General features: G+C 45.1%; 1 protein-coding gene across 1 annotated transcript in view; it reads left to right on the top strand.

Annotated features, from left to right (window-relative positions):
• LOC126143131 (disks large homolog 5-like) overlaps nucleotides 1–22743 on the top strand; it is a 221608-nt gene that overhangs the window by 138732 nt on the left and 60133 nt on the right. Inside the window, exon 2 of the mRNA XM_049915341.1 lies at nucleotides 21298–21450. Within this exon, the coding sequence (XP_049771298.1) occupies nucleotides 21352–21450 (99 nt within the window). The 5' untranslated portion in view covers nucleotides 21298–21351. The remainder of the gene's footprint in view (nucleotides 1–21297; nucleotides 21451–22743) is intronic.

The following is a 22743-nucleotide window of genomic DNA, read 5'->3' as shown; positions in this document are numbered from 1 at the left end:
AGCTTTAAACTGATTTGGAAGTAGTATTAGAAACAAAATGGTAGAGAATGTTACAATGAAAGACTATTGATTCAAAAGGCTCTAAGCACATTGCGACTTAACTTCTGAGGTCATCAGTCACCTAGAACTTAGAAGTAATTGAACCTAACTAACCTAAGGACATCCTACACATCCATGCCCGAGACAGGATTCGAACCTGCGACTGTAGCGCCTAGAACCGCACGGCCACTCCGGCCGGCGAAAGACTATTCCAAGAAATTTTTGAATGGAGGTAATTCAGACATAATATGGCTCCACATTTGCTTACAAATTTTACTGAAGATAAATGAAATTAAAAAGCACTATGTTACTCTACATAACCTCCTTCACTGGACAGTGCACTTCTTAGCCTATGTGTTCATACATCGGAAGCAATTCCCTGAAGTCATCAGTGAATTACCCCAACTAATACCACTTTCTGTAGCTCGAGCACAAGTAATTTGGCAAGTTTAGAATAGGTGCATTTCACCACTTCACTGACCCATGCACACTGGTGTGCAGTGCTACAGAGGGGGAGAAGAGAAGTGGGCAGAGGCAGATGGAGGACAGCAATTAGGGAAGATCGAGGCCTGGAGGTTATGGGAGAGTGTTCCAACTAGTGCAGCTATGATTAAAACAATTTATTACAGAATAACCATTTGACATAATAATTTACTAATATATAAGAAACTATCAGCCTTGATTGCGGTAATGAAACCAATCTTTACCTAGGTTTCAGCCCAAATAATTGACCTGTCTTCAGAAGATATACGTGAACCTATAATTTGTCTAAGAGGGCATGTCTTATTTCTAGACCATGCCCTCTTAGACAAATTATAGATTCAGGTGAATCTTCTGAAGAAGCCTCAATTATTTGGGCTGAAACCTAGGTAAAGGTTTGTTTCATTACCACAATCGAGGCTGATAGTTTCTTATATATTAGATTATCACAATTGCTGACTGTGCTGCTATGTTGAAAGTACATAATAATTTACATTTGATGCCGTTACATAGTTACTAGTTTTTTTAGACCACTTATGTTAGTAAACCACAATGTGTGCTCCCTCGGTAGCTTGGAGAATGTTGAGGTGGTATTCACATTCCCACCAGGTGTTTCGTAACATGTATTCTGTCACGGTATCCACAGCAACTTGTATCCTAGCCTTCAGTTCATCAATGTCAGCAACTGGTGTGACGAAGACTGTCCTCGATATAGCCCCAGAAAAAAAGGTGAAGGGGCGTAATATCTGGAGAGCAGGGTGGCCAGGGTGTTGGACCGTTCTTTGCAAGCCACCGATCCGGCAATGTTTCATCCAGGAAATCACGCACTATCAAAGCCCAATGGGGGGTGCTCCATCTTGCTGGAAAAGTATCCACGGTCTATATTCTTCTAACTGTGTGGCAATGAACTGTTGCCAAACATGGAAGTAAATGTTAGCGGTAATGGATTTTTCCGTGATGAAAAACAGACCAAAAACCTTGTTATGCATGAGGCCACACCAAACATTCATTTTTTCACTGTTTCACAGTAACTGTACAGTAGCATGTAGAGACTCTGAACCCCTTGTATGGACATTATGCCTCGTTACCATTCCACTGACACGAAAGGTGGATACATCAGTAAAGAATATGCGATTTAAGTAATCATTAGCACCATCAATCCTGTTTAGAATCTCAGCTGCAAATTCAGCATGTGTCAGCAAATCATTCGGTTGCAAGGCCTGCAAGATTTGCACTTTGTAAGCACACAACCTAAGCCTTTCACGAAGAATCTTCACCACACTTGCTTGCGATATTTGAAGTTCACAAGAAGCTCGACGAGTCGATTTAGACGGACTCTGTCGAAATGATTGTCTAACACTATCAACAGTTGCATCACTTACACAAGGCCTGCCACTTCGAGGACGATCTTCAACACTGCCCGTTTCGTTAAACTTTGCATACCTCGCTTTACCGATTTAAAGTCAGGAGGGCTGCGTCCATAAGAAGCCCGAAATTTACGCCGAACACCGACTGGTGATTTCGTTTTGTGAAAAGAAAGCACACACTGCTCTTTCACCTGCTCTGATGCCATTTCTCCAGCAATTAACGTGACCTAACAGACCGCATTGGTGTTGTGGAGCACTAGCACCATCTACTGGTCGCAACAACTAGTAACACTAACCTATGTAACAGCATCAAATGTAACTTACTATGACAAATGGTTATTCTGTTATAATTTTTTATGATCAGGGCAAGACTGTGCTCACCCTGTATTTCTTCGGTAACCCAACATTTCTTTACAGTCACTTTCGTTGCCTTTATGTCTGTTCAACTTAAGTGACTGCCCTTTTTTGAAAAGTTCATTCCTCTTCAACTGAACTGCCTACTGTGAATTTTTGTCACAGCATCTACAGCCTTAGATAACCTCCAACACATCTCGCCCATCCTCAGTGCTTCAGTATCCAACTCCTTCCACTTTGATTCTTCCAGAAGATTATCTTACACTTCTCTCTACTCTTCATTACTCAATCGTGATCCGAGTATCTGCATCTGGGTATGCCTTAAAACCCAATATCCGATTTTGGAATCTCTTCTTACGATCCAAGTGCATCTCCTCCTCTAATAAATCATTAACAGTATATTCGCTATTACCAGCTGAAATTTGTTGCAGACAGAGCAATTGAAATAATAGTCTGCTCACTCAGAACATGGCATACAGACTGTTATGAAAAATACCCAATCACTGAGACATGTAACATTTCACTGCCACACCGAACACTGAAGTGGAACCGAGGCTTGCAGCAGAAAGTGACTGATTACAATCTGGCAACAACCCAAGATTCTTGGATTTCCCAAATCTTAACCACACCATTATGGCTCACCTATATTACCATCGAGGGAGTACATGCAGGTTATGTAATTAACATAAGAACAATGAACAACTGGAACCAACTGAATGAAGCATTGCAGTTGTACAGACACCGACTTCATCTTCGGGAATAGTTTGCTCTGTCCTGTCGCCCAGATTTTGGCTTTTTGTCATTTTCCTAAATCACTTCAGGCAAATACCAGATATGTGCCTTCAACAAGACCACAGCTAACCAACTGTCCTAGCCTCATAAAACATTCTGTGTGCATGTGTACTGGAGCTACTTGTATTCATAGTGTTATGGTGAGACATCTTACACCATCATGACAATTTCTGGGTTAAATAAGCACATACATAAAACAGAATGACATAGATCTGGTCTGCTGCTATCTGCTCAAGCAGTCTATGAATGATAAAGTACAGATGAAAATCACAGCTGTATCAGTAATGGTAACGCTAATGCAAAAAGAATGGATAGGAAGATCTGTTACGACTAGACCTCTAACAATATATAACAGCAAATAATCACCACAGAGACTTTTTTAAAATAGTGCAAACTTACATTTTTTTCATCAGATTCAGACTTCTTTTTCATTTCAGTCAAAGCCACACGTCTCCGTATCATCTTCACCTCCTCTTCTGGACGGATGCGCATCATCATCTCTTCTATGATTGGTCGTATTTGTGGATTACACACACTGGATAGTACAACATGCTATTACGATTGGTTTGCCGTGTTAAAAATAAAAGTTAATAGTCAAAGAAATAACATAAATACAAAAGTTACAAGACATCAGAAAATATCAGGGTATTTACAAATATTTAGCAAATTACACAGCACAGTAGTGTCACCTAGTGAAATGCACAGTTACCACTGTTTTAAAGTTTTTCATTTGTTACTGTTAGAAAAAACAGCTCAGAAACAGACGAACAACTAGAATGACAACAGCACAACCAGTGTTCGGCTGTAGTGAACTGTTTAAATACAAACAAATATGAACCTAGACTATACTAGATGCCAGTCTCACAACAACCTTTACTTAGCATTCACTTTCATTGCTTTCATCAACTCGACCAAGTTATCACCTTTCACCCTAAACTAGACTTCAGGCTACTGCTACAGAACTGTGTCATCACAACCAATCAACCCCACTTCAGCACGACACCAGTTGTATCGTACTCATTCTAGCAGCTCACCAGAAACTGGCTAAGGTTTTTCAGCTTGCATTTAAGGAAACTTGCGAAAAATGGAAATTGTGTGTGAGAGATTTGTTATACGACTTTACAATTTTTGTAATGGCCAAAATCAACAACCGTGCCTCAAATCCTATTGTTCAACTTTTGATAATCACCTTCACAGATGGCTGTTTACAATTCATCACAAACATGATTCTGTGAGAAGTAAATTATGCTAAGATGAGATCCGAAAGGACTGGCACACGACTTATTGTGATACATCCCAAGGCACGATGAGACTTCAACGTAATTGATTTTGCATTAAGATCTAGCTATGAAAAAGATCTGTTCCCAACAAATGCCACAAAACTTTAGTGTCAATTACTGTAAGGAAATGCTTAAAAAATTCTATCAACGGGAAGCAAGATGTCGATACAAAATCCTAACAGGAGACAAAACTGTCATATTCCAGAAACTAAGTAACGATCACTTGTTTGTGTGTCCGAGTCAAAGTGAGACAAAGAGGTTTACGACAATTACTGAAGTAGAAAAAATAAATTAGAAACTAGAATGCAGATTACCATGGCTGGCTGATCATGAGAATAGAAAGGAGAAGAGAGCCACTCTGCATTACATTAAAACCACCACCCTAAAAGCCGTACAGTGGAGGACACAGAGGGACAAAGGACATACCCTAAAACTCATATCAAATGATAAAACACACCCTCACAAATAGAACATAGAACTAGAGCTACTGTTGGAGCATTGTCGCCTAACACCGAAGGTAGGGTGCTGGGAAATTTAAAAGTCCGCCACAGAGCAGCAAAAAGTGGGCAGTCCAGCAAGAGGTGGACAACTGTAATTTGGAAGCCACACCGATATTGAGGTGGGTCCTCATGACGGAGGAGGTAACTAGGTGTGAGCCATGTACGGCCGATACTGAGTCGACAAACAACTGATTCTATGCAAGAGGCTCGCAGGGAAGACTTCCACATATTCGCAGTCTCCTTAATGACACACAGTTTGTTGTGCATACTGTTATGTCACTCCGTCTCCCAAAGCTGAAAAACCTTGCGACATAAGACAGAACGCAGGGCAGTTTCATTAGAGATATCCATCTCCAGGGGAGGTTTCCGCATAGCCTGTCAACAAGTTCGTTACCTGGGATTTCAACGTGTCCTGGGGTCCACACAAACACCACTGAACAAGTGGACCGTTCCCAGGCAGACGTGGCCTCCTGCATGTTTGCTACTAAAGGATGGTGAGGGTAGCACTGGTCGGTAGCTCGTAAGCTGCTCAGGGAGTCAGAACAGAGAGGAAACTGCTTACCAGAACAGGAACGAATGTACTAAAGTGGATGAGATATGGCCACCAGCTCTGCAGTAAATACACTGCAGCTGGCAGGCAAGGAATGCTGTTCAATATGGTCTCTGAACATAGGCGAAGCTAACATTACCATCAGCCATCGAGTAAACAACTTCAGAGTCCCAGTACACGTCAAGAATTGAGAGGAAGCGACAGCGGAGAGCGTCTGTGTTTAAATGGTCCTTAGGGCCGTGCAAAAGGTCCAGACAACGTTTCGGCTGAGGTATACACCGTGGAGGTGTACGTGAATGGACCTCAAGCAGAGATGGTAAAGAGAAGGACTCCAGTTCAGAGAGAAGGGATCACACGTGAACCGAAATCGTGAGCCCTAATGTTGGCCGCCGATGCGGGAGGTAAACTGCTGCATGCGGGAAAAGAAGACAGTAATTCAGATGCTCAGAGGAGCTACGAATGTGTGCAACAAAACTGTCAAGCAGTTGTGCACATCAGATCCACAATCGAGGGACTCCTGCCTCCACCAGGACACTGGTCACACGACTCTTTCTAAAAGCTCCTGTTGCTAGGCAAATGCCACAGTGGTGCACTGGGTTGACTAAATGCAATGCTGAGGGCACCACCGAGCCGTAAACCGGACTCCCATAGTGAAGGCAGGATTGAACAAGGGCTCTGTAGAGCTGCAGCAGCGTAGAGCGATCTGCACCCTAGTTGGTGTTGCTCAGGCAGCGGAGGGCACTGAGATGCTGCCAGCACTTCTGCTTACGCTGACTAAGTCAATTGAGCTTCTGGATGTCCTAAGAATCACTATATCCCCACTACAGTGAGTGGATCATCAATAAGATAAAGTTCAGGTTCCGGATGAATGGTACGACGCTGACAGAAGTGCACGACACACGACTTTGCGGCAGAAAACTGGAAGCTGTGGGCTAGAGCCCATGACTGTGCCTTGTGAATGGCACCCTGCATGTGCTGCTCAGCAACACCAGTACTGGAGGAGCAGTACAAAACGCAGAAGCCATCTGCACACAGAGAAGGGGAGACCGACAGCCCTACAGCTGCTGCTAAGCCGTTGATTGGCACTACAAAATTGAGATACACACAATACGGAGCCCCGAGGAATGCCATTCTCCTGAATATGAGGGAGGAGGGGGGGGGGGGGGGGGCGGCGGATTATGGGAGGCACCAACCTGGACACAGAGTACGGAGCTAGAGGAAGTTTTGGATAAGTGGAGACCCCACTTATACAATGTGGCAAGGATATGATGTCACCAGGTCGTGTCAAATGCTTTACGGATGTCAAAAAAGACAGCAACCAGATGTTGGTGTCTGAAAAAGGCTGTTTGGATGGCAGACTTGAGGGACACAAGATTATCAGTGGTAGAGCGACCCTGGCAGAAACCGCCCTGACATGGAGCTAGTAGGCCATGTGACTCCATCTCCCAACCCAACAACAAACACACAATATGTTCCAGCAGCTTATAAAGAACGTCGGTAGGGCCGATGGGCCGATTACTATCCGCATCAAGGGGGTTTTTACTGGGTTTGAGCAGTGGAACGACAGTGTTCTCCCGCCTTGCGATGAAAAGAGGCCATCACACCAGATCTAGTTGAAGATGATGAGGAAATGGCACTTGTAGTCAGAAGAGAGATCATCTGAATGTGGATCCAATCCGGCCCACGAGCTGTGCCGGGTCAATGTGCAAGTGCGCTGAGGAGCTCCCTCTCCATAAATGGAGTGTTAAAGGGTTCACTGTGGCGTGTAGTGAATGAGAGGACTTTCCTTTCCACTCACCGTTTCAGGGTGCAAAAGGCTGGGGTGTAGTTCTCCAACACAGAGGTTCAAACATAGTGCTCGGCATTCGCGTTTGCGTCGGTACAGAGCACGCCATTGACGGTAACACCAGGGACACCTGTTGGGGTCTGGTACCCAAAAAGACACCAGATCTTTGTCCAGACATGGGAAGGTGACATGGCACCCAATGGTCGACACCTACCTCTACCAACACTCCTGTTTCCGTCGTTTTACAAGCTGGCATACACGGGTACGGAGCCGCTTAAAGGCTATCAGATACTGTAAAGAGTGCCGCTCATGTCACTGTAGAGCTTGCCAACTAACTGCCTCAGTAATTTCCGGCGACCACCAAGGGACTGTTTCTCGGCGGGGGGGTGGGGGGGGGGGTGGGGGGGGGCACCTTAAAGAGCGAGGGATCACCTGTTCAACCGTCACATCGATGTTACCATGTCAGGGAGAGTTTAACTTAAAGTTTCCCAATCCACCTTGTTTAAAGCCCATCTGGGCAGGCATCTGTGGGCCTGACACAGGGGCAGTGACAGGAAGATGGGGAAGTGGTCACTACCATACAGGTCGTCATGTGATCTCCAGTGGATAGATGGGAAACGTCCTGGGCTGCGAATTGATAAATCAATTCGCAAGTAACTAACCACACTCAAATATGTGGCGGGCCCAGTATTTAGGAGGCAGAGATCGAATTGCGTCAGTACAGTTTCAACAGCTCTGCCTCGGCCAGTAACCACGGTGCCACCCCACAAGGGGTTATGGGCGTTAAAATCTCCCAAAAGTAGGAAAGGTTTAGGGAGTTGATAAATCAGTGCATCTAATACATTCAGGGGTACTGCACCACCTGGAGGGAGATATACGTTGCAGACAGTTATTTCCAGTGTCATCCATATTCTGACAGCCACAGCTTCAAGAGGGGTTTGAAGGCACACATTTTCACTACAGACCGAGTTTACGACATAAATGTGAACTCCACCCGACACTATTATAATAGCTACGGTTCATGTAATATCCCTTATAGTTGCAGAGGGCAGGGGTCTGCATTGCCGGGAACCAGGTTTCCTGGAGGGCAATGCAGAAAGCAGGTGTAAAGCTTAACAGTTGCCATAGCTCAGCCAGGCGGTGCAAAAAACTGCCGCAATTCCACTGGAGGATGACATCAGCGTGCGACTGGGAAGGCTTGGAACGTTCAACGAGGCAGTTTATGCCTCAGGGTCACCTGCTGCCACCGACTTTTTGCCCGAGCAGTCTATATCCATTGTGTGTGAGGGTCCAGCAGAGCTTTTAGGAAGCAGTGGTGTGTGCGCCACCACAAGTTCCTTGTTCTTGGGGGGTCTTCTTTTCTGATTTCTCGCACTGTTCCTTGGGTTTCCCTGGCTGGGAGGACTTCACTGATTTAGTCTCTGGGACTGAGGATGAGTGTGAAGCCCTACAACCAGCTGCTTTTGGGCTCTTCAGCCACTGGCAGGTGTCACCTTTCCCACTAGCAGAAACCTGGAAGAAAGTGACCAAAGGGACCCCTTCCTGGTGAGAGGAGCCGAAGAGGCCTTACGCTTCTCTGGCTCAGAAGTGGAGACTGAAATCCCTGATGGTTGGGGAGGGAGGGCGGGGGGGTTTTTGCACCCGAAGTAGGTGGTGCGGGAGCACGGGCACCTCCCGGCCGCAGCAAAGGCCACCTGGCATGATGGCCATTGCCGGGAGTCCTGATGCCCCAGGGTGAGTGGCATCTACTCCTTGGCACACGTGGGGAGTTAACGGTGGAGGCATCAACCGACAGGGTACATGGCAGCCCCACCACAACGGACATGCTACAGTGCTGGATATGAGGTGCAAAGAATTCCATGGTCATCATCGGTGCAGAAAACTACACTGCATAGTGGGTGGAGGAAAACAATCACAAAGGTGTCCTCACCCAAGAGATGGAGGATGAGTGGGACTGCAATGCCAGAAGAAGGAAGTTGGCTATATATCTCGATGCACGATGGACACTAAGCACCATGTAAGGTGCCCTTACCCAACTGGCTTGCTCGTCAGGAAAATTTTGAAAAATGGAGGTCAAACCCTACAGAGGACCATCACAAAGGTCAAAAAGCATGAGACTCCTTTTAGTTGCCTCTTATGACAGGCAGTAATACCTTTGACCTATTCTAGCCCCCGGACCTGCAAGGGGGCACACACTATTCATAATAAATTATTCTTATGTTATACCATTTTCTGCTGTTGTTGGTATTACCATATACTCATCTGACCAAAAATCTTTGTCTTTTTCATTTCCCTTCACTCACCACTACTACTATAATTAGATTGAGCCTCTGCATTTCCCTTTTCAGTATTTTCTAGCTTCCATGCCACATTTGAACTTCTGAAATTCAATGGCCAAACTCTTAGAATGTTATCCTTTCATTGATTATTGAAACTTTTTCTCACGGTCACCTTCCCCTACGGCAATCCCCTCCCAGAGATCTGAACAGGGGACTAGTCCAGAATCTTTTGCCAATGGAGAGGTCATCATGACACTCTAACTTACAGGCCACATGTCCTGAGGATACAAGTTATGTGCCTCTAATGCAGTGGTTTCCTTTGCCTTCTGCATCCTCATGCTGTTTATCTTTGCTGATTTTTCTGCCTTTAAGGGCAGTTACCCACCCCAGTTGCTCTGAACCTCTGTCCACTCCTCATCCTTTTGAGAAGGCCGACCATTGAAAGAATGAGGGTGGCTTGTTATGCCGGAAGTCTTTGGCTGACAATCACGATTATTAATCAAATTTAAGTGGTGGCATGTTTCGAACCTGGGACCATGGACAGTTTGATTAGTACTCACAGGTACTACCCCTAGACCACAAGTGCACCACATATGTCCCATCATTAAGCAGACATGCCATCTTGCTATTGCAATGACAAATGATTACATGTATTGTCATGTTAAAGCTTCAACATAGAGATTCTCATGCAACAATCTGGAAGTGACAATACAGGAAATAAATTTCCTGTACAAGTCCATGATCATTGTGAATATTCCACAAATAAAAACATCAGCATCACTTAATATATTTATTTACAATGCTATTTCAGCTAATTCCATCATAAAAACTAACTCAAATTAAAAGAACAGAATTGCATGTCCATTACAAAAAATGGTAGAAAGTAACTGAAGGTTTCGTGACAGACTGCTGGCGACAAACAGACTACTGCTGGCACACAAACAGACTACTGCTGGCACACAAACAGACTACTGCTGGCACACAAACAGACTACTGCTGGCACACAAACAGACTACTGCTGGCACACAAACAGACTACTGCTGGCACACAAACAGACTACTGCTGGCACACAAACAGACTACTGCTGGCACACAAACAGACTACTGCTGGCACACAAACAGACTACTGCTGGCACACAAACAGACTACTGCTGGCACACAAACAGACTACTGCTGGCACACAAACAGACTACTGCTGGCACACAAACAGACTACTGCTGGCACACAAACAGACTACTGCTGGCACACAAACAGACTACTGCTGGCACACAAACAGACTACTGCTGGCACACATTTTTTAGACGTTTGTACTCCCTTTTGCTTGCTTCATTTACTGTGTTTTTATATTCTCCTTTCATCAATTAAATTCAATATTTCTTCTGTTACCCAAGGATTTCTACTAGCCCTCGTCTTTTTACTTGCTTGATCCTCTGCTGCCTTCACTACTTCATCCCTCAAAGCTACCCATTCTTCTTCTACTGTATTTCTTTCCCCCATTCCTGTCAGTTGCTCCCTTACACTCTCCCTGAAACTCTGTACAACCTCTGGTTCTTTCAGTTTATCCAGGTCCCATCTCCTTAAATTCCCACCTTTTTGCAGTTTCTTCAGTTTCAATCTACAGTTCATAACCAAGAGATTGTGGTCAGAGTCCACATCTGCCCCTGGAAATGTCTTAAAATTTAAAACTTCGTTCCTAAATCTCTGTCTTACCATTATATAATCTATCTGAAACCTGTCAGTATCTCCAGGCTTTTTCCGTGTATACAATCTTCGTTTATGATTCTTGAACCAAGTGTTAGCTATGATTAAGTTGTGCTCTGTGCAAAATTCTACCAGGCGGCTTCCTCTTTCATTTCTTACCCCCAGTCCATATTCACGTACTAAGTTTCCTTCTCTCCCTTTTCCTACTGACGAATTCCAGTCTCCCATGACTATTAAATTTTCGTCTCCCTTCACTATCTGAATAATTTCTTTTATTTCGTCATTCATTTCTTCAATTTCTTAGTCATCTGCAGAGCTATTCGGCATATAAACTTGTATTACTGTACTAGGCATGGGCTTCGTGTCTCTCGGCCACAATAATGCGTTCACTATGCTGTTTGTAGTAGCTTACCCACATTCCTATTTTTTTATTCATTATTGATCCTACTCCTGCATTGCCCCTATTTGATTTTGTATTCATAACCCTGTATTCGCCTGACCAAAAGTCTTGTTCCTCCTGACACCGAACTTCACTAATTCCCACTATCTAACTTTAACCTATCCATTTCCCTTTTTAAATTTTCTAACCTACCTGCCCAATTAAGGGATCTGACATTCCACACTCCGATCCATAGAACGCCAGTTTTCTTTCTCCTGATAACGACATCCTCTTGAGTAGTCCCCACCCGGAGATCCGAATGGGGGACTATTTTACCTGCGGAATATTTTACCCAAAAAGACGTCTTCATCATTTAACCATACAGTAAAGCTGCATGCCCTCGGAAAATATTATGGCTGTAGTTTCCCCTTGCTTTCAACTGTTCGCAGTACCAGCACAGCAAGGCTGTTTTGGTTAGTGTTACAACGCCAGATCAGTCAATCATCCAGACTGTTGCCCCTGCAACTACTGAAAAGGCTGCTGTCTCTTCAGGAACCACACGTTTGTCTGGCCTCTCAACAGATACCCCTCCGTTGTGGTTGTACCTACGGTACGGCCATCTGTATCGCTGAGGCACGCAAGACTCCCCACCAACGGCAAGGTCCATGGTTCATTGGGGGGAGGAAGAAGATGCTGTGATACGCAAATGATTAGCTTCTCAGAGCATTCACACAAGGTTGTCACCAGTGGTGACACCTACAACGTGCTGACATGAGGAAAGTTTCCAACAGATTTCTCATACACAACAGTTGACCAGCGTTGCCTGGTGAAACGTTGTTGTGATGCCGCGTGTAAAGAGGGGAAATGCGTACCATCACATTTCCGACTTTGATAAAGGTCGTATTGTAGGCTATCGCGATTGCAGTTCATCGTAGCGCGACATTGCTGCTCGCGTTTGTCGACATCCAATGACTGTTGACAGAATATGGAATCGGTGAGTTCAGGAGGGTAATAAGGAACGCCGTGCTGGATCCCATAGGCCTCATATCACTAGCAGCCGAGATGACACGCATTTTATCCGCATGGCTGTAATGGATCGTACAGCCACATCTCGATCCCTCAGTTAACAGATGAAGACGTTTTCAAGACAACAACCATCTGCACGAGCAGTTCGACGACGTGTGCAGCAGCACGGACTATCAGCTCGGAGACCGTGGCTGCGGTTACCCTTGACGCTGCATCACAGACAGGAGCGCCTGCGTTGGTGTACTTGACGACGAACCTTTGTGCACGAATGGCAAAATGTTATTTTTTCGGATGAATCCAGATTCTGTTTACAGCATCATGATGGTCGCATCCGTGTGTGACGACATCGTGGTGAACGCACATTTGTCATTGCCATACTGGCATATCACCCGGCGTGATTGTATGGGGTGCCATTGGTTACACGTCTCGGTCACCTCTTGTGCGCATTGACGGCACTTTGAACAGTGGAAGTTACATTTCAGATGTGTTAAGACCTGTGGCTCTACCCTTCATTCGATCCCTGTGAAACCTTACATTTCAGCAGGGTAATGCATGACCACATGTTGCAGGTCCTGTACGGACCTTTCTGGATACAGAAAATGTTCAACTGCTGCCCTGGCCAGCACATTCTCCAGATCTCTCGCCAACTGAAAATGTGTGGTCAATGGTGGCCAAGCAACTGGCTCTTCACAATACGCCAGTCACTGCTCGTGATGAACTATGGTATCATGTTGAAGCTGCATGGGCAGCTGTACCAGTACACCCCTTTCAAGCTCTGTTTGACTCAGTGCCCAGGTGTATCAAGGCTGTTATTGTGGCCTGAGGTGGTTGTTCTGGGTACTGATTTCTCAGAATCTATGCACCCAAACTGCTTGAAAATGTAATCACATGTCAGTTGTAGTATAATATATCTGTCCAATGAATACCTGTTTATCATCTGCATTTCGTCTTGGTGTAACAATTTTAATGGCCAGTAGTGTAAAAATTTGTAACATCTAATATATCATCCTTGTAGCATGATATTTTATGACGTGCTGTCTGTCTGGCTTTTGTTTTTGGTTCTTCAGCTGATGTAGGATTCATAATTTTTCTGATGTTTTACCAGTAAAAGTGGCTGGCATTGTCAAAGCTTCATCCTCCATTGCTGGTGGCGGAGTGTAGTGGAGTTGAGCTCGCAGCCGTAGATTTTATGTACCTTGTGTGCTGATGTCCAAGGGCCTCTTTCCATAGTCAATTCCGGTGTGGTTCTTAGCTTGCTATGTGCAGCAGTCGTTCTGCAGCATGGGAATTCAGGATCCATTCACCTTGAGGTGTTTCTCATTCTTGTTAGTGCCGTGTTTGTGTATTTCTGTAGCTGCTCTGATGAAGCAGGTGTGATAGCTTTTGTCTACAGCAGTAACTTCCATTTTGATGAATTTTACTGTGCTCAGTCACACACAATGCGTACTATGTGGAAAAGTTTGTATTGGAATGACAGGATGATCAATGAACACCAGGACCACGTAAAATAAGCGGCATTGCAGGTTGGGGCAGGTGCAGAAATTTGTCTGGCAGAGCATGAGACCAGCCACATAGTAAAATTTGCTGACACAGAAGTTACTTGTGTAGAGATGAGCTATCACACCACCTTGTTCAGAGACGCCATAGAAATACGCAACATGACACTAGCTTCAACAAGAAAGAAGAAAGCTTAAAGGTGAACAGACCCTGGATTCCCTTGCAGCAGTGAATGACTGTTGCAGATAGTAACGAGAGAACTGCACCGGAAATAACTACACCAAACCGAGCAGTCTGTGTGCCAGCAGTAGTCTGTTTGTGTGCCAGCAGTAGTCTGTTTGTGTGCCAGCAGTAGTCTGTTTGTGTGCCAGCAGTAGTCTGTTTGTGTGCCAGCAGTAGTCTGTTTGTGTGCCAGCAGTAGTCTGTTTGTGTGCCAGCAGTAGTCTGTTTGTGTGCCAGCAGTAGTCTGTTTGTGTGCCAGCAGTAGTCTGTTTGTGTGCCAGCAGTAGTCTGTTTGTCGCCAGCAGTCTGTCACGAAACCTTCAGTTACTTTCTACCATTTTTTGTAATGGACATGCAATTCTGTTCTTTTAATTTGAGTTAGTTTTTATGATGGAATTAGCTGAAATAGCATTGTAAATAAATATATTAAGTGATGCTGATGTTTTTATTTGTGGAATATTCACAATGATCATGGACTTGTACAGGAAATTTATTTCCTGTATTGTCACTTCCAGATTGTTGCATGAGAATCTCTATGTTGAAGCTTTAACATGACAATACATGTAATCATTTGTCATTGCAATAGCAAGATGGCATGTCTGCTTAATGATGGGACATATGTGGTGCACTTGTGGTCTAGGGGTAGTACCTGTGAGTACTAATCAAACTGTCCATGGTCCCAGGTTCGAAACATGCCACCACTTAAATTTGATTAATAATCGTGATTGTCAGCCAAAGACTTCCGGCATAACAAGCCACCCTCATTCTTTCAATGGTCGGCCTTCTCAAAAGGATGAGGAGTGGACAGAGGTTCAGAGCAACTGGGGTGGGTAACTGCCCTTAAAGGCAGAAAAATCAGCAAAGATAAACAGCATGAGGATGCAGAAGGCAAAGGAAACCACTGCATTAGAGGCACATAACTTGTATCCTCAGGACATGTGGCCTGTAAGTTAGAGTGTCATGATGACCTCTCCATTGGCAAAAGATTCTGGACTAGTCCCCTGTTCAGATCTCTGGGAGGGGATTGCCGTAGGGGAAGGTGACCGTGAGAAAAAGTTTCAATAATCAATGAAAGGATAACATTCTAAGAGTTTGGCCATTGAATTTCAGAAGTTCAAATGTGGCATGGAAGCTAGAAAATACTGAAAAGGGAAATGCAGAGGCTCAATCTAATTATAGTAGTAGTGGTGAGTGAAGGGAAATGAAAAAGACAAAGATTTTTGGTCAGATGAGTATATGGTAATACCAACAACAGCAGAAAATGGTATAACATAAGAATAATTTATTATGAATTGGTGTGTGCCCCCTTGCAGGTCCGGGGGCTAGAATAGGTCAAAGGTATTACTGCCTGTCATAAGAGGCAACTAAAAGGAGTCTCATGCTTTTTGACCTTTGTGATGGTCCTCTGTAGGGTTTGACCTCCATTTTTCAAAATTTTCCTGACGAGCAAGCCAGTTGGGTAAGGGCACCTTACATGGTGCTTAGTGTCCATCGTGCATCGAGATATATAGCCAACTTCCTTGTTCTGGCATTGCAGTCCCACTCATCCTCCATCTCTTGGGTGAGGACACCTTTGTGATTGTTTTCCTCCACCCACTATGCAGTGTAGTTTTCTGCACCGATGATGACCATGGAATTCTTTGCACCTCATATCCAGCACTGTAGCATGTCCGTTGTGGTGGGGCTGCCATGTACCCTGTCGGTTGATGCCTCCACCGTTAACTCCCCACGTGTGCCAAGGAGTAGATGCCACTCACCCTGGGGCATCAGGACTCCCGGCAATGGCCATCATGCCAGGTGGCCTTTGCTGCGGCCGGGAGGTGCCCGTGCTCCCGCACCACCTACTTCGGGTGCAAAAACCCCCCCGCCCTCCCTCCCCAACCATCAGGGATTTCAGTCTCCACTTCTGAGCCAGAGAAGCGTAAGGCCTCTTCGGCTCCTCTCACCAGGAAGGGGTCCCTTTGGTCACTTTCTTCCAGGTTTCTGCTAGTGGGAAAGGTGACACCTGCCAGTGGCTGAAGAGCCCAAAAGCAGCTGGTTGTAGGGCTTCACACTCATCCTCAGTCCCAGAGACTAAATCAGTGAAGTCCTCCCAGCCAGGGAAACCCAAGGAACAGTGCGAGAAATCAGAAAAGAAGACCCCCCAAGAACAAGGAACTTGTGGTGGCGCACACACCACTGCTTCCTAAAAGCTCTGCTGGACCCTCACACACAATGGATATAGACTGCTCGGGCAAAAAGTCGGTGGCAGCAGGTGACCCTGAGGCATAAACTGCCTCGTTGAACGTTCCAAGCCTTCCCAGTCGCACGCTGATGTCATCCTCCAGTGGAATTGCGGCAGTTTTTTGCACCGCCTGGCTGAGCTATGGCAACTGTTAAGCTTTACACCTGCTTTCTGCATTGCCCTCCAGGAAACCTGGTTCCCGGCAATGCAGACCCCTGCCCTCTGCAACTATAAGGGATATTACATGAACCGTAGCTATTATAATAGTGTCGGGTGGAGTTCACATTTATGTCGTAAACTCGGTCTGTAGTGAAAATGTGTGCCTTCAAACCCCTCTTGAAGCTGTGGCTGTCAGAATATGGATGACACTGGAAATAACTGTCTGCAACGTATATCTCCCTCCAGGTGGTGCAGTACCCCTGAATGTATTAGATGCACTGATTTATCAACTCCCTAAACCTTTCCTACTTTTGGGAGATTTTAACGCCCATAACCCCTTGTGGGGTGGCACCGTGGTTACTGGCCGAGGCAGAGCTGTTGAAACTTTACTGACGCAATTCGATCTCTGCCTCCTAAATACTGGGCCCGCCACATATTTGAGTGTGGTTAGTTACTTGCGAATTGATTTATCAATTCGCAGCCCAGGACGTTTCCCATCTATCCACTGGAGATCACATGACGACCTGTATGGTAGTGACCACTTCCCCATCTTCCTGTCACTGCCCCTGTGTCAGGCCCACAGATGCCTGCCCAGATGGGCTTTAAACAAGGTGGATTGGGAAACTTTAAGTTAAACTCTCCCTGACATGGTAACATCGATGTGACGGTTGAACAGGTGATCCCTCGCTCTTTAGGGTGCCCCCCCCCTCCCCCCCGCCGAGAAACAGTCCCTTGGTGGTCGCCGGAAATTACTGAGGCAGTTAGTTGGCAAGCTCTACAGTGACATGAGCGGCACTCTTTACAGTATCTGATAGCCTTTAAGCGGCTCCGTACCCGTGTATGCCAGCTTGTAAAACGACGGAAACAGGAGTGTTGGTAGAGGTAGGTGTCGACCATTGGGTGCCATGTCACCTTCCCATGTCTGGACAAAGATCAGGTGTCTTTTTGGGTACCAGACCCCAACAGGTGTCCCTGGTGTTACCGTCAATGGCGTGCTCTGTACCGACGCAAACGCGAATGCCGAGCACTATGTTTGAACCTCTGTGTTGGAGAACTACACCCCAGCCTTTTGCACCCTGAAACGGTGAGTGGAAAGGAAAGTCCTCTCATTCACTACACGCCACAGTGAACCCTTTAACACTCCATTTATGGAGTGGGAGCTCCTCAGCGCACTTGCACATTGACCCGGCACAGCTCGTGGGCCGGATTGGATCCACATTCAGATGATCTCTCTTCTGACTACAAGTGCCATTTCCTCATCATCTTCAACTAGATCTGGTGTGATGGCCTCTTTTCATCGCAAGGCGGGAGAACACTGTCGTTCCACTGCTCAAACCCAGTAAAAACCCCCTTGATGCGGATAGTAATCGGCCCATCGGCCCTACCGACGTTCTTTATAAGCTGCTGGAACATATTGTGTGTTTGTTGTTGGGTTGGGAGATGGAGTCACATGGCCTACTAGCTCCATGTCAGGGCGGTTTCTGCCAGGGTCGCTCTACCACTGATAATCTTGTGTCCCTCAAGTCTGCCATCCAAACAGCCTTTTTCAGACACCAACATCTGGTTGCTGTCTTTTTTGACATCCGTAAAGCATTTGACACGACCTGGTGACATCATATCCTTGCCACATTGTATAAGTGGGGTCTCCACTTATCCAAAACTTCCTCTAGCTCCGTACTCTGTGTCCAGGTTGGTGCCTCCCATAATCCGCCGCCCCCCCCCCCCCCCCCTCCTCCCTCATATTCAGGAGAATGGCATTCCTCGGGGCTCCGTATTGTGTGTATCTCAATTTTGTAGTGCCAATCAACGGCTTAGCAGCAGCTGTAGGGCTGTCGGTCTCCCCTTCTCTGTGTGCAGATGGCTTCTGCGTTTTGTACTGCTCCTCCAGTACTGGTGTTGCTGAGCAGCACGTGCAGGGTACCATTCACAAGGCACAGTCATGGGCTCTAGCCCACAGCTTCCAGTTTTCTGCCGCAAAGTCGTGTGTCGTGCACTTCTGTCAGCGTCGTACCATTCATCCGGAACCTGAACTTTATCTTATTGATGATCCACTCACTGTAGTGGGGATATAGTGATTCTTAGGACATCCAGAAGCTCAATTGACTTAGTCAGCGTAAGCAGAAGTGCTGGCAGCATCTCAGTGCCCTCCGCTGCCTGAGCAACACCAACTAGGGTGCAGATCGCTCTACGCTGCTGCAGCTCTACAGAGCCCTTGTTCAATCCTGCCTTCACTATGGGAGTCCGGTTTACGGCTCGGTGGTGCCCTCAGCATTGCATTTAGTCAACCCAGTGCACCACTGTGGCATTTGCCTAGCAACAGGAGCTTTTAGAAAGAGTCGTGTGACCAGTGTCCTGGTGGAGGCAGGAGTCCCTCGATTGTGGATCTGATGTGCACAACTGCTTGACAGTTTTGTTGCACACATTCGTAGCTCCTCTGAGCATCTGAATTACTGTCTTCTTTTCCCGCATGCAGCAGTTTACCTCCCGCATCGGCGGCCAACATTAGGGCTCACGATTTCGGTTCGCGTGTGATCCCTTCTCTCTGAACTGGAGTCCTTCTCTTTACCATCTCTGCTTGAGGTCCATTCACGTACACCTCCACGGTGTATACCTCAGCCGAAACGTTGTCTGGACCTTTTGCACGGCCCTAAGGACCATTTAAACACAGACGCTCTCCGCTGTCGCTTCCTCTCAATTCTTGACGTGTACTGGGACTCTGAAGTTGTTTACTCGATGGCTGATGGTAATGTTAGCTTCGCCTATGTTCAGAGACCATATTGAACAGCATTCCTTGCCTGCCAGCTGCAGTGTATTTACTGCAGAGCTGGTGGCCATATCTCATCCACTTTAGTACATTCGTTCCTGTTCTGGTAAGCAGTTTCCTCTCTGTTCTGACTCCCTGAGCAGCTTACGAGCTACCGACCAGTGCTACCCTCACCATCCTTTAGTAGCAAACATGCAGGAGGCCACGTCTGCCTGGGAACGGTCCACTTGTTCAGTGGTGTTTGTGTGGACCCCAGGACACATTGAAATCCCAGGTAACGAACTTGTTGACAGGCTATGCGGAAACCTCCCCTGGAGATGGATATCTCTAATGAAACTGCCCTGCGTTCTGTCTTATGTCGCAAGGTTTTTCAGCTTTGGGAGACGGAGTGACATAACAGTATGCACAACAAACTGTGTGTCATTAAGGAGACTGCGAATTTGTGGAAGTCTTCCCTGCGAGCCTCTTGCATAGAATCAGTTGTTCTTTGTCGACTCCGTATCGGCCGTACATGGCTCACACCTAGTTACCTCCTCCGTCATGAGGACCCACCTCAATATCGGTGTGGCTTCCAAATTACAGTTGTCCACCTCTTGCTGGACTGCCCACTTTTTGCTGCTCTGTGGCGGACTTTTAAATTTCCCAGCACCCTACCTTCGGTGTTAGGCGACAATGCTCCAACAGTAGCTCTAGTTCTATGTTCTATTTGTGAGGGTGTGTTTTATCATTTGATATGAGTTTTAGGGTATGTCCTTTGTCCCTCTGTGTCCTCCACTGTACGGCTTTTAGGGTGGTGGTTTTAATGTAATGCAGAGTGGCTCTCTTCTCCTTTCTATTCTCATGATCAGCCAGCCATGGTAATCTGCATTCTAGTTTCTAATTTATTTTTTCTACTTCAGTAATTGTCGTAAACCTCTTTGTCTCACTTTGACTCGGACACACAAACAAGTGATCGTTACTTAGTTTCTGGAATATGACAGTTTTGTCTCCTGTTAGGATTTTGTATCGACATCTTGCTTCCCGTTGATAGAATTTTTTAAGCATTTCCTTACAGTAATTGACACTAAAGTTTTGTGGCATTTGTTGGGAACAGATCTTTTTCATAGCTAGATCTTAATGCAAAATCAATTACGTTGAAGTCTCATCGTGCCTTGGGATGTATCACAATAAGTCGTGTGCCAGTCCTTTCGGATCTCATCTTAGCATAATTTACTTCTCACAGAATCATGTTTGTGATGAATTGTAAACAGCCATCTGTGAAGGTGATTATCAAAAGTTGAACAATAGGATTTGAGGCACGGTTGTTGATTTTGGCCATTACAAAAATTGTAAAGTCGTATAACAAATCTCTCACACACAATTTCCATTTTTCGCAAGTTTCCTTAAATGCAAGCTGAAAAACCTTAGCCAGTTTCTGGTGAGCTGCTAGAATGAGTACGATACAACTGGTGTCGTGCTGAAGTGGGGTTGATTGGTTGTGATGACACAGTTCTGTAGCAGTAGCCTGAAGTCTAGTTTAGGGTGAAAGGTGATAACTTGGTCGAGTTGATGAAAGCAATGAAAGTGAATGCTAAGTAAAGGTTGTTGTGAGACTGGCATCTAGTATAGTCTAGGTTCATATTTGTTTGTATTTAAACAGTTCACTACAGCCGAACACTGGTTGTGCTGTTGTCATTCTAGTTGTTCGTCTGTTTCTGAGCTGTTTTTTCTAACAGTAACAAATGAAAAACTTTAAAACAGTGGTAACTGTGCATTTCACTAGGTGACACTACTGTGCTGTGTAATTTGCTAAATATTTGTAAATACCCTGATATTTTCTGATGTCTTGTAACTTTTGTATTTATGTTATTTCTTTGACTATTAACTTTTATTTTTAACACGGCAAACCAATCGTAATAGCATGTTGTACTATCCAGTGTGTGTAATCCACAAATACGACCAATCATAGAAGAGATGATGATGCGCATCCGTCCAGAAGAGGAGGTGAAGATGATACGGAGACGTGTGGCTTTGACTGAAATGAAAAAGAAGTCTGAATCTGATGAAAAAAATGTAAGTTTGCACTATTTTAAAAAAGTCTCTGTGGTGATTATTTGCTGTTATATATTGTTAGAGGTCTAGTCGTAACAGATCTTCCTATCCATTCTTTTTGCATTAGCGTTACCATTACTGATACAGCTGTGATTTTCATCTGTACTTTATCATTCATAGACTGCTTGAGCAGATAGCAGCAGACCAGATCTATGTCATTCTGTTTTATGTATGTGCTTATTTAACCCAGAAATTGTCATGATGGTGTAAGATGTCTCACCATAACACTATGAATACAAGTAGCTCCAGTACACATGCACACAGAATGTTTTATGAGGCTAGGACAGTTGGTTAGCTGTGGTCTTGTTGAAGGCACATATCTGGTATTTGCCTGAAGTGATTTAGGAAAATGACAAAAAGCCAAAATCTGGGCGACAGGACAGAGCAAACTATTCCCGAAGATGAAGTCGGTGTCTGTACAACTGCAATGCTTCATTCAGTTGGTTCCAGTTGTTCATTGTTCTTATGTTAATTACATAACCTGCATGTACTCCCTCGATGGTAATATAGGTGAGCCATAATGGTGTGGTTAAGATTTGGGAAATCCAAGAATCTTGGGTTGTTGCCAGATTGTAATCAGTCACTTTCTGCTGCAAGCCTCGGTTCCACTTCAGTGTTCGGTGTGGCAGTGAAATGTTACATGTCTCAGTGATTGGGTATTTTTCATAACAGTCTGTATGCCATGTTCTGAGTGAGCAGACTATTATTTCAATTGCTCTGTCTGCAACAAATTTCAGCTGGTAATAGCGAATATACTGTTAATGATTTATTAGAGGAGGAGATGCACTTGGATCGTAAGAAGAGATTCCAAAATCGGATATTGGGTTTTAAGGCATACCCAGATGCAGATACTCGGATCACGATTGAGTAATGAAGAGTAGAGAGAAGTGTAAGATAATCTTCTGGAAGAATCAAAGTGGAAGGAGTTGGATACTGAAGCACTGAGGATGGGCGAGATGTGTTGGAGGTTATCTAAGGCTGTAGATGCTGTAACAAAAATTCACAGTAGGCAGTTCAGTTGAAGAGGAATGAACTTTTCAAAAAAGGGCAGTCACTTAAGTTGAACAGACATAAAGGCAACGAACGTGACTGTAAAGAAATGTTGGGTTACCGAAGAAATACAGGGTGAGCACAGTCTTGCCCTGATCATAAAAAATTATAACAGAATAACCATTTGTCATAGTAAGTTACATTTGATGCTGTTACATAGGTTAGTGTTACTAGTTGTTGCGACCAGTAGATGGTGCTAGTGCT

The sequence above is a fragment of the Schistocerca cancellata genome, unplaced genomic scaffold (assembly GCF_023864275.1).
Source record: "Schistocerca cancellata isolate TAMUIC-IGC-003103 unplaced genomic scaffold, iqSchCanc2.1 HiC_scaffold_782, whole genome shotgun sequence".
In the NCBI taxonomy this organism is placed as follows: domain Eukaryota; kingdom Metazoa; phylum Arthropoda; class Insecta; order Orthoptera; family Acrididae; genus Schistocerca; species Schistocerca cancellata.
Note: the sequence above shows the minus strand (reverse complement) of the source record. Positions and strands in the feature narration are given on the sequence as shown.